This window comes from Epinephelus lanceolatus, chromosome 7 (genome assembly GCF_041903045.1).
Source record: "Epinephelus lanceolatus isolate andai-2023 chromosome 7, ASM4190304v1, whole genome shotgun sequence".
In the NCBI taxonomy this organism is placed as follows: domain Eukaryota; kingdom Metazoa; phylum Chordata; class Actinopteri; order Perciformes; family Serranidae; genus Epinephelus; species Epinephelus lanceolatus.
The window spans coordinates 42,986,907-43,005,502 of NC_135740.1; the positions used below are offsets into that span (position 1 = coordinate 42,986,907).

Genomic DNA, 18,596 nt, shown 5'->3' on the forward strand with positions numbered 1-18,596 from the left:
ATTCAACATCAATTCATTCATCAATTCCGAAAAAGAAAATGTCTAAAATAAAAAGGAAAATGGAGGAAGATGGTGATGGTCATAGTGACTGGACAGATTTGTTTGCTTTAACCACTAACGCTATCCCAACACAGAGTCACTACTTTGTTGTAAAACATATTAATGAACGTTCATTCAGACCTATTAGGAATGTTTAAAGGCTAATGTAGATTAAATAGGCTGTGTTGCTGTCACTTGGTTCTAATTAGGAAAATATGTTCTGGCTCTTTATATCTGCAGCAAACGCAGTGATGTCTCAGTAAAACACAACCACCTTTCAAGGCCCTATCCGCAGGTGAAAAACAGCGACAAGTCACTGAAAAACACTCAGCTCAGGTAGCTAAAAGCTGCTCGAAAAACAGTGACAGGTCACTAAAAAAATACCCACATTTGGTGGCCAAAACACCACACAAAAAACAGCCACACTTGGCAGGTGTCTTGCCTAGGTGTCTCACAGTCAACCATCCCCTTCACCTCCTGATGACAGTCAACTCCTGCATCCTCCTATAATTTGTCACTTTAGAACTGTTGATATGATATGTATGAAGTGTAGAAATGTAACGTATTTGGGATTTGCAGTAACGCCAAATGCCAAATTTTCTAACAGCAGCAGGCTGATGTAGTCTAAGTCTTCTGCTGACCTCTGCAGCTACTGTTGTAATGTTTTTGCTGCTGAAGACTTTTGTAACTGCTTGTTTTGTGAATGAGAGTCTGACTCTGCCGTGTTTATTGCATGCACTGCCAGTGAGGAAGAATTTTGTCTCCATTTAAATAAACTAAACTACTGAGTACTCTTGCAACAGCCTCCTTGCAAGGATTGTTTAAAGAGCCAAAAGACAGTTGCTGACCCAAAACTATTTGCACTTTTAGATGGATGTCAGTGGCTCTAAATCTCAAACAGTCGGGGGAAGCCAAGGGCTGCCTCCCCCTCTGCGTGGTCAAGGTGCCCTCACCCAAGGCACTTAACCCCTGTTGTTCCTGGGGAGCAACTCAGTGGCCTGACTTGGGCCTCTGGGACAGAACTGCCTCTCCAGTCTCTTTCACTAGGATTGGCAGACTTAACACTTCATGGTCTAAATATGAGCCATAAACAGATTAATAGCCTGGGAGGCTCTGCCTTGCAGGCTCAGTTTAAGGACAAGGATTTTGCTTCTTCACCAATAAATCAAGAATACTTTACAATTTTGCTCACTATTTTACATACATGCAGTTTCTAGATTTGTGGATGTTTTTCCTCCTACAGGCACCCGTTGGTTCATTTCCATTCCATTAATCCCTGAGCAGTATGAAGATCAATTAACAGTCTCTTGGAACTTGCTAGATTTGCATTAATCATACCAGAGCATAATTCCCCATCGGGGTCTGAGTTGGATGTCCCTGTCACTTTCAGTTTCACTTTTAACAGTGTTCTTGTGTCCCTGTTGCCATACTCCAGATAAGAGAAAGCTTGAGTTGATAGAAGTGATAATATGCTCATCTCGGTCACCTTTAATTGCCACCCTGGGCTCATAGCAGCAAACTGTACGAGCGGGAGCCAGGGTTGTGTGCTAAGGTGACAGAGAGGTTGGCCTCCCCCTCTGGTCGGTGAAACTTGTTGGAAAGAGAGAAGGATCAGCAAACTACTACTCTGTGTTGAAAAAAGTATTTCACTCTGCAGGAGAGTCACATTAAGCTAAGCTGACACTGCATGACTATAGAGCTACACAAATGCTCAGACTGTTCTCACTCATCAAATGCCAATGCTTTGTCACACTCCTCGAGGTTTGATACCAACGCCAAAGGCACCTTTTGGCATCTTTAGGAGACGCACTGGGCTTTCAACTAACTCCACTGTAAACCCAACTGTGGCAATATTTAACTCTCAGAGCAACTGGCGTGGTATAAAGAGCAAGACGGTTTGACTAGGGCAGTTGGGAGGGCAGGTGGTCAAACAAGCACAGACTTTCACCAAGGAGACTGTTTTGCATGTACCATCTGAAACCAAAGTCAGCACTGTTTTAACGTGATGTTATGTAACCTTACATCCGTCCATCACATACTAACATCACTTTTCTAAACCTTACCAAGTAGTTTATTACCTAATCCTAACTGTGGTCATTTGACAACTTTAACCAAACAAATGTGACGGCATCCAGACACTAAAAAGTACGTCTCAGAGGGTGTCTGTAGCCAGCGCATTCTCACTCCAACCCACACATATCGATCATTGGTCATGGATTTTCCACTTTGAGATATGACGTGCAAGGTATGCTGGGTGTGTTGGTTGTTGACGTCCTGGGACGCCATGTCAACTTCAGCTAACATGCACATTTTCAGAAAAATACACTTCCACTTTCACAGGAAACTCACAGTTTGTCATACAGTCGCTTTCAAAATAAAGGACTTTCAAAACATCGCAAATTGAAGTTTTTTTCCCTCAACAACAAAAGCCTGTGGTTATGATTAGCCAACACACGCACATGGATGGGTTTAGGAAAAAAGAGCAGGATTTGACTTTACAATCTTATGGGAAGCGAACACCAGCCCCCCCATGTGAAAGTGGGTGTTTTTTGGACCCATCCACCACCCCTCCTGCCCACCCTACTTGAACTGTAACTACATTGTTGTCCTGCTGCATTTCCCCCAGACTCCGCTGGGTGCCATTAGACATTAACAGAGACTGCAACGTATCATGCCAATGTGAAAGAACAGCTTTTGTCACTGGTGTCTTACGTTGAAAGTCACTGACCAAGTACCAGTATTCGACGACGTCGGCGCAAGACCAGGTCGCATTGAGGTTGGATTTAGGGTTTAGCTACATACTTCAACATATCCGCTACAGGTAACATTCCCCTTTTACGAGTACGAGTATCATCCAAATAAATTGTGTCAATATACTTTTGATAAAGGAAACTCCTCACTTGGTTAGCTGTGTTGAATCTCTACTCCAGTGATCAGAAGTGACGCTCAATCTTGAGATTGTTCTGTCAGTAGTTTTCTAATAAATAAAAGACATGGCAACTTCTGATCAACCCATATCAATTTCAGGCTGAAAATAACTACTGATGAGGCCACACCCACTTCTGGTTGTAGCCCTGAGTTTTAGTCTGAGTATAGATACAGATAATGTAGTTGGTGGAACAGATATATAAATTGATAATAGTGTACTAGCTTATCACTTGTTGACGTCACACTCTGAAAGGTGTGAGAAAGCGTCTGTATTTGTCGACCTGGGTTGATGACATGTCGAAATGCTCCCTGGTTAAAAAAGGTTAAAAAATAATTTTGCATGAAAACAAGCTCTTTCTGTCTCTGCACTCTAAATCCATAAGTCTTTGTTTGTGTGTCACAGTGAAAAGCTTTAATCTCACCCTGGCAGATGAAACCGTAAACAGAGAAGAGAAGTTATGGTTTCAAGTTATGGTAATGAAAAAGGATTACCAACAAATCCAATGTTAAATCTGCCAAGACTTGTTTTAATCTTTAGTGCCTTTGTTTCTGTTGTTCTGCACAATGTGGGTGTTTGTATGTTTGTGTTTGTTGGATTTTAGAAGATGCAGCAGAACACACACACACACACACACTTAGAGAAGCAGTTAATCTGGGCTTTTCTTTCATATGGGACTCCAGACTCGCTCTTGCATGTTGCTGCATCTGACAGAGTGACAGTTTCATTAATTCTTGGTCTCATCCTGCAGTTTTACACAAGCACAGACTTCCATGCTCTCTGTCCGTCTGTCTGTCTGTTGCTTTTCACATACAACCACAAACATGATGAGATTCTCAGATAGCCTGAGCGGCTGTAATTACAGCGTGATGTTCTACAAGCACTGAGTCTGTTACACAGATGCTGCTGGTCTACTTCACTACACCTGTTCTTACACTAATTTATCAAATTACCAGACCGCCATTTTAATTAACTAGCTCATATTAATGTATTAAGAAAGCATGACTGTGGTCAAAGGCTATCATTTTTCTTTTCATTGAGTGTCTCTTATTACAGCAAATAATTTAATTAATAAATGCTCTTGCTGCATTACTCTCAGCAGAAATCCGCTCCCTTCTCCAGTGTGCAAATTTCAACATGTAAGTAGCAGTGAATAAGGTGCAGGACCTCTACGAGGTCTTTTAAAGGGAGTGGGAGATGCCCCTCTGATTGGTTGAATTTATGTTACGGCCAAAACACCTATCATTTAAGGGACTAAACACAACCCCTTTGCTCTTGCACCTTACTCTGCGTCCAGAGTACAACTCAGAAAGTGAAGTTGTGCACACCCTAATATAAATGCACTTCTGCAATGTAGAATGAGTAACGAATATAATGCACCCAACTTTGTACATATCCCGCATAATCATCAGCCAGTAATTTGCGCATAACAATTTTAGAAGGCTGCAATCAGGTGACCAATGCGCTGACGGGAGTAAACAAGGAAGCAGTCTTGAGTCTTGTAAGGAAGTTGGATGGGGTGGATGGGTCACAAAACCTTGGACTTCACCCCAGGAGATGCCTGTTTGAACTTTGAATCATTTTAAGATACATCCTCACCATGTTTATTTCTCAAAATCACAACCACCTGGGGAGGTGCACGTCAGGCTACAGCGTAGGTGATAATGTAGACTCTCTGTCCATACAGAGCCTATGCTGTAGGTACGGCGTCAATTTGATGCTGAAGTATAAATCTCGCTTAAGTCCACAAAGAGTAAACACAACACTTGAATGTACTTCAGTTTATTTTTCAGCCCCATTACGAGTGAAAAGCAGTTAAAACAAAGGAGAAGTTGGAGACATCTGCACTATTGTTCTTGAGAGAAAAATCAACATCACATGGAGCAGGCAATCAAAGTAAGTGGAGAAGGAAGATACAGCCTACAGGAGATGTGATATGATTCACCAGGGACACCGGGAACTTGGGGGTAATAAAGGGTGATTGCCTCACTATGAATTGGTAATGGAAGTTGTGCTGCTCCAGGATGCGGAGGCAGCTGGATGTATAGAAGAGTACAAAGCTCCTCCGGCCAGATAATTGAATGAAGAAACCATTTCCTCCTTGGCTGCTGCTGAGCTTTGCATCTTTGGTTTGTGTAATTTGGAAAATTCTCTTGTGTTTGTGCAAGTATAAAAACACATGTACATACATGTGAGATGGAGCAGAATAATGGGCACGGCCATTAGACGTCTACTTTGGATTCAACCTGCGTCATTACTACAGTATAGCCTACATACTGTGGGTCGTATAGGTCCTCCCTGCATTCTTCATATTCTTATTGTGGATATATCATTACTAAATGATACACAGAACGAATCACGGCACAATATTCTCCCAGCACGCAGCCAGGTTGGTGCCAGTGTCTCTAAATGTTACACAACACTTGTTATATCAATACATTTTTCACGAACTCTGGCTCTGAGAGACTTCCAATACATAAAGTTTCTTGAACACCATTCACTCCTAATACCAATACTGCAGTATGTAAAAAGACACTGAACACAAATCAGCTTGAGAAGTTAAAATACAGCGAGAAAACTGACTTTTCCTCACACCTGTTTCAAACTGGGCATGGTCTGGTTGAGGTGAAGTTTAATCCAGCTGTCTGCATGATAAGGCTCACCCTGTCTGGTCTGACTATCTCACAACACAGGCTGCCAGCCTCACCCTCAGCTCACAACAAATTCCAACAGTATTCTGTGAGCAACAGAAAAATAATCCCAACCGAGTCACAGTTTGTTTACTGACTAGCTGGCCCTCAATATTTTCAGGAATGACTGCAAGTGCAAAGTGCTGTATTATGTTAGCTAGAGAGCTAACTACTGTAGGTAATTAAGCAGTAATGTCTGGGGCTGAAAAATGGCGCCCATGCGGAAGTGACAAAAAAATGCAGTTCCTCTAATGACCACTTGAGGCTGGCTCTAGAAGTAAGTCAATCCTCATAGACCCCCACGTTAACTTGCCCAACTTTCCAGCAGAAATAAACATTTTCACACAACACTCTCAATCACTCTCACCTGTCACTTATCTGTGTTTGCTCATGGACTTTCCATGTTGAGATATAACGTGCAAGGTACCCTGGGTGTGTTGGTTGTTGATGTTCTGGGACGCCATGACAAGTTCTGCCTGTTACATACATTGTCTGTTCTCAATATACACTATTCACAGGAAATGTACAGTTTGCATACAGTGTCTTTCAAAATAAATGGTTGGTACAACACTGCAAATCATGTTTTTTTTTCTTTCAAGAAGGGTTAAGGAAGAATGAACAGGGTTTGGCTTTATAATCTTAAACACCAGGCTCTTGGGCGAAAGTCTGTGGTTGCTGGACCCATCCACCACCTGTCCCACCCGCCCTACTTGGACTTCTGCTGCCTTAACGTTCGTTGTTGTTGGTCGTATTTGCCCCTAACGCTGCCGGGCATGGCCGCGTAGTATGCCGATGTGAAGGGATGTTTTGGATTTTGACTACTTTTGAGTGAGACTGGGTTGGTTTACAGCATGGTACAAAGAAACAGTTTTAGTCTCTACAGCTGATTTCCCAGTTCATGACAACTGTATGGGGGTGATTTGTTTTAAAAATAACTCACCTGTTTATGTGTTATTTAGGCTTAAAGTTAGACATAATTAAGGGCATAGCTTCTCAAGATGACTGCCTGCACGCCGTCACATAGTCTATGAGTCAGATCCAACCCTCACCCCTCCACAGCTTCACCCTCTCGTCCTAATATGGCCACTTCTGGCTCCAAAAATCCAAGATGGCAACAGCCAAAATGCAAAACCTGCAGCTTCAAAACAGGAGTCCACAAACCAGCGGGTGAAGTCATGGTAGCTACACCATTACAGGCTTCGCAGATAATGAGTAAAGTAGTAAGCACCGGGGCGGCAGTAGCTCAGTCCATAGGGACTTGGGTTGGGAACCGTAGGGTCGCCTGTTCGAGTCCCCGTCCGGACCAAAATATGGAGCGTGGACTGGTGGCTGGAGAGGTGCCAGTTCACCTCCAAGGCACTGCCGAGGTGCCCTTGAGCAAGGCACCGAACCCCCCAACCGCTCGGGGCGCCTCACCAAGGGCAGCCCCCTCACTCTGACATCTCTCCACTTTGTGCATGTATAGGTCCTGTTTGTGCATGTGTGTGTCTTTTGGACCTGTGTGTAATTGACAAGCAAGAGTGAAAACATTGAATTTCCCCTCCGGGGGATTAATAAAGTAAATAAACTTAAACTTAAACCACAGTCATAGACCTAGCAGGCTAACCTGCTACCAAGCTAACCCATTGCAAGCGGCTAATTAGCTAGCAAGTGATGTTAAATTGATTATTTGCCAGTCCTCAAAGTTCTTTCCAGAATCAGTGTTGCTAGCACAAGCTCAAAAAGTCGCTAAAAGTTGCCTAATGACGCAATACGTTCATTTGAATATTGGTGATGTAATTGTGTATTTATTTGCAAAAACCTTTGTGGTTGTGTCAGCTGACTGCCTGCACACAGCGCAAGAGGACGAGGGGAGACCTGGCGTGGTTGGAAGAGGAGCCGTGGACTGTTACTGAGCAGCATGTATGGGAAGGATTCATAATTTACTATATTTGAATTTCTCGCCATTTTCTTGATGGTCTGAATAAGTTGCTAGATTTGTCACTGGTTGCCTTTTAGAAACAAAGCCTACTACAAGGGTCTAAAAAGTTGCTAAATCCAGCAAGAAATCCTCCAGGTTGGCAACAGTGCCCAGAGTGCTGCAGTAATCTGATGTTACACTCTCCAACGCCACACACTTGCTGAAAAGAGTCAGTGTCTGAAAACTGCTCTCTAGCTTGTGAGCCAATAAGCCCAAATGAACGAGCACACTTTTGCCAGCTGATAGGATAGTTCACTTCCTAGGAGACCAAAAGTGAACCAATCAGACACTAGAGTTCTTATTGAGCATGATTTACACTGATACATAAACAGTTCACGTGCGCAGGCTGCATCAGAGAGCCGGAATGAATAACTTTTACAGTGCTCTCTTGCAGTTTGAATTGTCTGTTATGTTTATGTCCGCTGCAGTGCTGGAATTTGTCAGGTGCTGTAAATGCTGTAAAGTGTTGTTTTTTTTCTCCTCTGTGTTGAAATGAGCTCCATCAGTCTGCCTGCAGAGGCAATAAAAATAATGTATTCTGCCTACATCCTCACACAGTCCGTGCTATCAGTCCCTCCAGTTAATATCAAAGCTGTCAAAGTGAAAGACATTGCTTGAATCAGGTAACATTACTTTGCTGCTACTCATACACACTCCGACTTATCAAAGACTCACTGTAATGTTTCAGCCCTGGAACAGCTTTATGTGGTCCTGAGAAAGATGAGGGTGATTTTAGTACAGTAAGCGTTCTACTAATGAAGCTTTTTCAGGGGTTTGCACACAACATGTTGAATGATGAATTGAAGGAGAAAGTTGTAGCTTTGTTTAGTTTGCAGGTAACTTTTCTGTCTTCTCAAATCTTCTCCATATAAAAGGAAAACCATTAAAGCAAAAACAAGGCTTTGTGAATGTGGCAGCTGATGCTGTGAGCCTTGATGTACTGTCAATCCTGACCTTTAACCTGAAGTAACTCATCTTCACAAGTTCACAGTAGATCTGACTCCATCACTACATCACTGCCCTAACCCATTACAAGAGTGACACTACTGTAATGTGCACAAAGAATCACAGCGTATGTCAAGGCCTTATGTCTGGCTAATGTAACTCTGCAGATGAACAGTATTTCATGTCAGTGCGGTGGTGTGATTCTGTTGAGCACAACACTGGAAATTCCTGTGAAATCTACAGTGAAAAGACTTTCATATCTCGCATCGCATGGAGTACAACTGTGGCGAACTTTGACCGGTGAAGCTTCAACCAAAAGCAAAGAAGTGTGTGTGGAAGAGACACTCATGGTGGCTGTGTCTAATGAGCCATTATTGCATCATACTGGCCATTAAAAAAAATACAAACTGCTCCACATGAGAGATGCTACCTGACTGGCAGTGAGTCAGGAGACAAGTACGGGGCGTAAGAGAATGGAAAATGTACCGATAGCATTTTATTTTGTGGTATTTTATGGCAAGTATTTCTAACGTCTCACTCCCATTGGACCTTCATCAAGAATCTTCCTCTTGACGAAGGTCCAGCAGGACCAGAGGTTGGCGAATTGCGAAGCTGAGCAAGAGCAGCGTGCTGTATTTTCTTTTCAAAGACCCAAGTGATATTTTCCAATGCACCTGCATCTGAGACAGCTGGATGTTCAAAAAATTCTCTTCAAACAAATGGTAGGCTGTCTGCCATTGTCCGTAAGATCAGGCAATGCCCACATTCAGCACAAATGTCGCCTCGGTAGGTGACGGTCACTCACCTGCAATCGCCATTTGACCATGCCCTTACAGTTGTGTTATTGTTTTTGCATTTAACGACCAACAAAAAGTAAAATTTAATTGGTAAATGTGTTTTTTTGTGTTAAATTAGAACACCTTTCCATAAAGTGAATTTGTGGTGTCTGAAGAGGAAGTATAGAACTTTTTTAAGTCAATTTTATTTTTCCAAAATGTAATTTTCTTCCACTAGCTTCATTTCCTGTCCTTGTTCTGTACTTTGCTGGCAGTTTTACTCTACACATTATTTCCTGTCTAACAGCCAGTCAGTGTATTAGGATGCACATTGTGGGGGCCATTTTGGAAAAGCTCTGTTTAGTGGCGAAAAAACACTGTAAGAATTCATGAGCTATATGAATCTGTGTAGATTTGGTTGGTTATTTCATACCAAATCAAAGCCACATGCACAAACACTGACCTGTCCAGGGCGATGCAGCACAGGTGCAGTATGGACGCGGTGGTCAGCAGGACGTCCAGCGAGGTCCGGACCAGGCAGAAGGTCTCACCGTAGATCCAGTGCTGGTGGACCAGCTCGATGGCACCAAAAGGCATCACCAGCACCGACACCAGCAGGTCGGCAAACGCCAAGGACACGATGAAGTAGTTGGTCTTGATTTTCCTGATGGAGGGAGAGATGTGAGAGGAGAGTTTAGATTAACAAGTATCAGAAATTATTCTTTTAGGTAGGTGGAAATGTGAATTATTAAAATGACTAAATGCTTTTTTCAGCGATGTTGAGTCACACGTAACTGAAACTGAGAGACAGCGGGAGAGCGATTGGCAGTTGTATGTAAAAAACAATTAGAGCAGCAACAGCAAATAACAACTGTGTTGTTTTTGTATAAAGTGTTTATTGTAGGGGGGGCTGATGATGATGATGATGATGATGATGATGATGATGGAGAGATCCCTGACAAGCAATTATAGAAAACAACACAGCAGCTCCTGAGAGGTCCTTGTTATAATCATGGAAACAAAACACAAAGAGCAGCAGTTTATTTATATGAATTGTGATGTATTGTAAAGGAAAAGCCTCATAAACACATTTCAATTAAAACGTCCTTCATGAAAATAAACAGGAGTTGGTTTGTGAGTGTCTGTCATTAAGTAAACTCAAATTCATATTAATTGAATCACATTTGTTAAATAAATATTGGGCATAGTTTGACAAACAGCTTGTGAGCATATTTCTCACATCATATTTGCATACTGACAAGAGTGTTTTCATGATAATGAATAGAGCCGACATAAGCTGCAGTAACAGCCCACTCACTGCTCAGCAACTCTCCAAACTTAGAAAAAAATGAATTATGTTTATTTACCTATGTTCTCAAACAGCTGACGGGAATCGCTGTTGCATTACAAAAGATAATTAGTTTATGCCAAATCCTTTTTAGTCGTGACCAAAGTTCCACCCTTGACGACACCTGAGTCAGTGCCATTTGCTGAAGAAGAAAGTGAAATTGTTGAAAGCTCCAAAAAGCGAGTGAGTGCCTGACATCAACAGACCAATTTGCAAATGGGAATAAGTCTGGAACCTCTCGGTTAATATTCAAGAGTTATTATCAAAACACCTCTGGACGTAATTGGGAAGAACTTCAACCAATCAAAGCAACAAAATGTGTGGCCTTGCACTGACTGACTGACAAATGTCTGTGAACCAGTGATGCTGTTTTTGCCATCAGAATTTGAAACATAGTTCTTCAACAGAAAGTTCCACATCAGCTGCAGCCATGTTGGTCGTTTTCCTCAATGCCTGAAGGGCGCTCCTCTTTGATAAGCTAGGTTCATGCTTGCTGTCGTGCTCCCAGGGTGACGGTGCACAAACTAGAAATGACATCATCATGTATTTTGTGTTATGGGCAAAGGCCAGAGTATATAACATACGTTTGAAGATTGTGGACCACTGGACTAAAAATTATTTGGTTACATTACTAAATAATTTTTCACTCAGGATAGATTTTCGTGGTTTGGGCTACATCTTTTCGTTCCATGCGGGGAAAATCTTAAAGGCATGTTATGCAGGATTTGTCACTTGTTGTTTGTAAACACAACATTCAAACTCAGCCCCTCCTCCTCAGCTCAACGAGACTGAGAGAGCAGTGGCTGTCAACGATGGTGCGTTGATGATAACAAAGCAATGAATCAGAGAAATAAAATGTTGTTTTCAGATTGTTTCATGGTAGTTACCTTCCTTGGTTGAAAACAAACACACCCACATCCCTGCACAGCCCTGCAGGACGCTGCTGCATTGCCGAATTTTGGTTGAATTCAGCTAGAGCACATGCTTCATCCCAGCCCATTCTTATTCCAAATTCATCGAATCCCACCGCTTTGTCTGTTATGCAGCTGGACGTAACCTTTCACAGTGTTATATGTCATTGGTGGGCCAGATGGCACCTTTTGCAGCAGTATGATACGCAGACGGGCAACGTCAGTTCATAACGTAGCCAGATGGTACCTGCTGCGGCGGTATGATACGCCAGTGGGCTGGCGCCAGGTTATAACGCTGCCAGTAATGACGTGACATGAGAAACTACAAAGTCCCTATAGGATAGGGGGAGTGGTGGTGGATGGGTCCAACAGACCCTGGACTTTCACCTGGGAGCCTGCTGTTCACTTCCTGTATAAATGTAGAGCCAAACCATGATGTTTTTATCTAAACCTAACCAAGTGCTTTTGTCGCTGTCCTACGTTGGTAGAGCACGGAACATCAACAGCAGATGTAGAAGGATACCTGGCGTGTAATATGTAGACATGACAGGCCACTGACAAATATGTGATGACTTGGGATGACAACATGTTGTTCATCCGGTCCGCTTGCCTTTCCTGCTCTGTGTGTGTTTGTGTTTGGCTCAACCTCGCGCACTGTTAGCCAGACACTAGGGCTGACCTTCGAATCCATTTATGGACATTCGAAGCTTCGGAGCTCTGAACTTATTTAATTCAAAGCATTCGACGACGCCAAAAAAATATATGGCAAAAACGTAGTTTTCCAACACTAGAATTAAGATAAAAATATTCACAAACAAAAAAACACTAATGGTCGGTGATAAGTAGTGTTTAACTTTTGATTAAACACTAAATTAAAACCCTCAGCGCATATTGCAGCACAATCAAACTGATGCACAACTCAGAGCAATTGCTTTTGGCAAATCTGGCACTCTGCTTTCTGGGGGTTGTCGGGGCCCGTGCCATCGAACGAAGCTTCGAAGCTTCGTTTGATGGCACGGGATTCGAATTTAGGATTCCCAATTCGAATTCGGGATTTGGGATTCGATGGCACGGGATTCGAAGCTTCGAATTTTTTGGGTCAGCCCTACCAGACACACAAACCTGCAGCTGGCATCCATAAAGCAAAGGTGTGAGATGGAGACAGCTTTGTAGCGTGGTAGCTACGTTTTTTATAGAGTCGCGACTTCATGCTATTGGCTGGGGGCTACAAACCACGACCCAAAGTCTGATACCCAGAAACATCCCGCACAAACCAAATTAATATGAAAATACAGGCAGAGGTCTTGTTCTCTGCAGACAAAGACACCACCCACACAGACTGGGTCATAAGAGATTATTGAGAGAAATGACTTTTGTGTGAGTCTGTACATTGTTTTTTTCCCCAGTTTGTTTTTACCCTTTTCCTGTTCCAACATGACGTGCCTCATGACGTGGCTCCATAATAAACTGGTACTCCCAGTTTGGTGTGACGAACTTCACTGGTCTGTACAGAGTCCTGACTTCAACCTCATCCAACACTTTATGAACTGAGGCGCCAACTGTGATGCAGACCTTATCAGCAAACACCAATGCTGGGCCTAACTGATGCTCTTGTAGCAGAACGGGAACAAATATCTGCAGCCAGGCTGGAAAATCTTGTGGAAAGCAGATAAAACTACTCAGTGAACTTTAACATCTCAGCAATCAAAGCAAACAGACTCAGGCAGGAAAAAGTTCCAAGTTTGTCTTTCAGCATCGGCAAAGAGAAAAAAGGGAAATCAAATATTGGCTCCATTACTCACAAAACAATGGATTCCTGGAGAACAACAACAACAACAACAAAATCGAGAGGGAAGAGGAGAGATAAATCTTCACATTCCCTGGAGTAGGAGGAGAAAGACTGCAGAGTTGTGAAAGTGAAAAAGTTGCGAGGAGTCATCAGACACTCATGTCTCCCCAAGCACATACAAACTTGAAATGAGGTAAAACCACAGAGAGACAGAACGAGATTAAGGTAGATTCATTCTGCAAATAGGTTGAACATCAGGATATAACAGAGACTCGAGGACTGAGCCCACCTTGATTGCTGTAACTAACAGCCTGCAAAGTTTTTATCCCTTTCTCACTGATAAAAGGTGCTTTTCTTCATCTAGCTGTCACGGATGAGGGCCGTGCTGATACTACAAAGTATTACTGGTATAAAAAAAAAAAGACAATTACAATAAAATGGACCCTAAGACATATTTTACTTTCATATACTGCATTGTCCTTTGTGACAGGGATCTGATTAATAGCAAATTCAGGGAGGGACAGTGGCAGAGTGGTGGTCCTGTAAGTAATTAATCACAAGTTTAAGTCATGTCACGCTGAATTTGAATGCTTTATGTTCTCTTTGTGTGGTATCTGTTAACGCAAATAGCTAATCAGCCAATCACATGGCAGCAACTCAATGCATTTAGTCATGGTGAAGACAAGCTGCTGGAGTTCAAACTGAGCATCAGAATGATGAAGAAAGGTGATTGAAGTGACTTTGAACGTGGCATGGTTGTTGGTGCCAGACGGGCTGGTCTGAGTATTTACTGGGATTTTCAGCACAACCATCTCTAGGGTTTACAGAGGATGGTCCCAAAAAGAGAAAATATCCAGTGAGCCAAAATGCCTTGTTGATGCCAGAGGTCAGAGGAGAATGGCCAGACTGGTTCAAGATGATAGAAAGGCAACAGGAAGTCAAATAAGCACTGGTTCCAACCAAGGTGTGCAGAAGACCATCTCTGAAGCAACAACACCTTGTCCAACCTTGAAGCAGATGGGCTACAGCAGCAGAAGACCACACCAGGTGCCACTCCTGTCAGCTAACAACAGGAAACTGAGGCTACAATTCACACAGGTTTTCTCACCAACACTGGACAATAGAATATTGGAAAAACCACATTCAGATGGAAGCATGGATCCATCCTGCCTTGTATCAACGCTTCAGGCTGCTGCTGGTGGTGTAATGGTGTGGGGGAGATTTTCTTAGTACCAACTGAGCATGGTTTAAACACCACAGCCTACCTGAGTATTGTTGCTGAGCATGTCCATCCCTTTATGACCACAGTGTACCCATCTTCTGATGGCTACTTCCAGCAGGATAACGCACCATGTCACAAAGCTCACATCATCTCAAACATGACAATGAGTTCACTGTACTCCAATGACCTCCACAGTCACCAGATCTCAGTCCAATAGAGCACCTTTGGGATGTGCTGGAACGGGAGATTCTCATCATGGATGTGCAGCCAACAAATCTGCAGCAACTGTGTGATGTCATCATGTCATTAAGGCAGTCATAAAGACAAACAGGGCCCAACCTGGTACTAGCAAGGTGTACCTAATAAAGTGGCCAGTGAGTGTTCATCAAGTATCTATTATCTATTTGAAAGTCTGTAATATCTTGTATATCTACCTGTTTTAGGGGAGCGACCGAATGTTCTTGTGTGTGAGTTAACGGCTTCTTTTCAAACTGCAGATAAACTCCATCATTAGCACTCAGTGTGTGAGAACAGAACGAGCAGAGTGAATTAGTGTGGGAGAGACTGAGCAGAGATACAGTCGTAGCTGCTGTGTGAATGAGTATTAAGTATCACCTGTGCAGCAGCACAATGACGGCAGTGAGTATCACCTGAAATACGCTGTTAAAACTCATCTTTGAGACACACACATTTACTTCCTCCCACAGCTGTGCTCTCTTTTACAACCCACACACACACCCTCACACACTCAAACACAATCTGTGCCAATTTTATACTGCATGCTAATACTCTTACAAAAATGACTCGAACCAGTTAAGTGATTACCAAATTAGCTGGTGATTAATTTAATAGCTGACAACTAGTCGATTGATTGTTGAAGCTCTAGTTTCAGCCCTTTTTACCTGCGACCAGTAGTCTGACTTTAAAGGTCAACTACTGATTAAAAGTGATGTCACAGGGTTTGTAACCTGTCAACTTGGGCAGCTCAGTCAGCTGATCATCAGTCAGTAAAGCTGTCACACCAGAAATACATCCTGACAGGTCGGCAGTCAAATGGAGAATGAGGATAATTTGGTGATTTCTCCTGGTTGTTAAACCTTTGCATTCACAGACAAACCTGCAGTGAAAGAGTGGGTCAGTCAGCTGGCCTGTTCTCCACGCTCTCTGAAGCGTGGATGGTCTGCGGTCTATAAATAGCTTCGGTAAGAGCGGATGGCTGTGAGGGTTTTCCATCTGCCTGTCACTAACCCAAACAGCCCCTTAAAACAGGCTGTTAGAGCTGGAACCAACCAGCTGCCTGCTCCGCCCGCTGCATGTGGGGCACCCGTAAATCATGTTGGACATGGACACACACGTTACCATACTGTATATGCATCTAACACACACGAGAACACATGAATACTGTACACACACACACACACATATACTGTACATTCACATGCATGCATCAGAAACACAGAACACATGAATAGATTTATAAAAGCACACAGAAACACATAAATACTGTATACACACACACACACACACACACACACACACACTGTAGCAGGATAAGGTTTATATACACACACTTACTTGATACTGTACCCTCAAACACACACACACACACACACACATACACAGATCAGTGTTGGCTGTAATTCAGAACAGTTTAGAAGCCATTAACACACACAGAGCAGAGGCGTCATGTTTAGTCAGGATGACAGACCGTGTTTAGCTTAAAGTGCTAAGAATAAATAAACTTTAATAAAAAGGATTGTGTCACTGGGAGGCTGGTGTCATTTACAGACGCGCATGTGTCTGCTGGATAATACGGAAAGCAGAGGAGGAGAGACGAGGGCATTTAACAGGAAAACACAGCAGAGAAGAAGAGGGATGAGCACAGCGACAGGAAAGACATTTTTTAAATCCTTCATTACAAACAGGGCGAGAAAACTTTATGAAGTTAATTAGTGTGATTATAACCACGACAGTGATTCATTATAGTGATGCTGAAATGTTGTCATGTACCAGAAGTGTTGGGACTTTAGTTTGAACTATGTTAATTTGACACAGGCCCCGTGCGTTCAGATTAGTCCACTCTTCACGGTCGGTTCGGCTGGTTGGTTTTTCTCCAGCTGGTGAAATTTCAGGGCTGAAAACATGTAAATCAAATGACCCTGGGGAGGCAACAACACAACAGCTCCACTGCCAATAAAAGGCATTAGTAATTTTGTTTTTGTAAATTATCGCCTGAGGTGGTGAGTGCCTCTGCGTCAGCATGTGATACCAGATTACAACAGCAATTAATGGAAATGTGAAACTTTCTTAATTCCTTTAAAGTCATCTCAGTAGATTTAATAACGAAAACATTGTTTCCCCTTTTTTGTAGAAAAATAAGATAAGTGGAAGCCTGCGGTGTCTGCCTCAGTGCCTTGTCTGATATCACGAGGGGGGCTTTTCTCATCCATCTGCACCAATCTAAAGGAGAACCAACAGTACGTGGGAGAGCTCTCAGAAAACTGCAAAAACAAAGCATCATAAATTTAAATGTATTGATACTTATCGCAGTAACAAAAGCAACCACACTATCCCAAAACTGTTCACCCATGATCCAAATGAAAATTAGGCCTGCACTCAGAGGTATGTCAGTCCAATCAGATTTGGCTGTTTTACACGAATATTCGATTATTTGTTACTTTTGTCCATGCAGAGTTTGAGAGTTTAAACAGGGTTTGGTGGAAACACCGCTTGTGCAACATTTCTTGCCGACACTACACGTGACACAAAAGCCAATGACTGTATCCTGTTTAGTTGTTGCGAGCTGTCTTACACAACAAGCAGCTACCTCCGTCTTAAGCCTGATTTATGGTCCTGCGGTGTACCTACGTCGTACCTACGTCGTTGCCGTGACGCCGTCATGAACCCTTCGAACTTCTCCGTCACTCCATTTCGTCGCAGTGCAATTCACCGCCAGAGCGGTAGGGGGCTGCATTCCTTTCCTGAATGGTTATCGTCGTCTCTAGTTGATTCTTTGTTTAGCTTCCGGCTTTTCCGGTCACAGTGAACAATGGCGACTGAGAGAGAGAGAATCTTGCTGGAGTTGGAATTGTTGGATGTCGAAGAAAGTATGTTAATACTACAACGTCTACATTGCAACATAGATGTTTAAAGATGGCGGGGATGGCGCAATCTGGAAATACGGAACCGGAAATGCGTTGCTACCAAGCAAACCAATCACAGCCCTCTCGGTCTGCGCTGGGTCTGCGTCGCCTCGACGTGTAGTTACATTTTTTGGGAGGTGCACGTCAGGCTACGCCGGGGGCGAGCCTCCTGCGTAGCCACGTACCCTACGACGTAGGTACGTCGTTGATTTAACGCAGGACCATAAATCAGGCATTACTCAGACTCACCTGGGTCTGGGTCTGCAGCTGCCTGTACCAGAGAGCAGCATGACAGCGAGGAGCACTTACTCTGCAGCTAAATGTGGGGACTGAAAGGTCCCTGGAAGTACACCGCACACTGCATTACTTCAAGAATCTTAGTTGAGTGACACTGAGTGTGACACGAGCGAGCTTCGGTGACTTAATCAGTTTGGTTGCATTATTTTCTATTGGACTGTCTTTATCGCCTGTGAGCAATGCAGCAGGATGCAGCACGCTGCAGTGCACCATTTGGAGTGAAACTCTTATCGGACACCCTGTTTCTATTATACTCCTGACGCTCGCGTTAAAAGCGCAGCAACAACAAGGAATGGCTGATTTAAAAGTCTGAAATGAAGAGTTATCTATGTGTTACTTCCTCTTTTCACTACAAAAACCTGAATAAGTTGGCATCTGGCTGGATGGAGATCGTCAGGGAGATACAAATTTCTGGTAATTATTGTGTGGGATGCAGAGTGGTACAATATTGCATGGTAGCTACTGCACAACAACGATATCTGTAAGTTAATCATGATTGTATTATTGTGAATATGCATAATAAGGAACTACGTAATCACCCATCTTTTCA

At 43.0% G+C, this 18,596-nt stretch overlaps 1 protein-coding gene across 6 annotated transcripts in view; it reads right to left on the reverse strand.

Moving 5' to 3' along the window:
* Nucleotides 1–18,596, reverse strand: part of htr4 (5-hydroxytryptamine receptor 4) — a 303,234-nt gene that overhangs the window by 125,717 nt on the left and 158,921 nt on the right. For all 6 annotated transcript variants that reach the window (XR_013491847.1, XM_078169575.1, XM_033633634.2 and 3 more), the window contains exon 4: nt 9,800–10,000. Coding sequence is in view for 5 of the 6 variants with exons in the window: in XM_078169575.1 (XP_078025701.1) it covers nt 9,800–10,000 (201 nt within the window). In the remaining variant the exon portion in view is untranslated. The remainder of the gene's footprint in view (nt 1–9,799; nt 10,001–18,596) is intronic.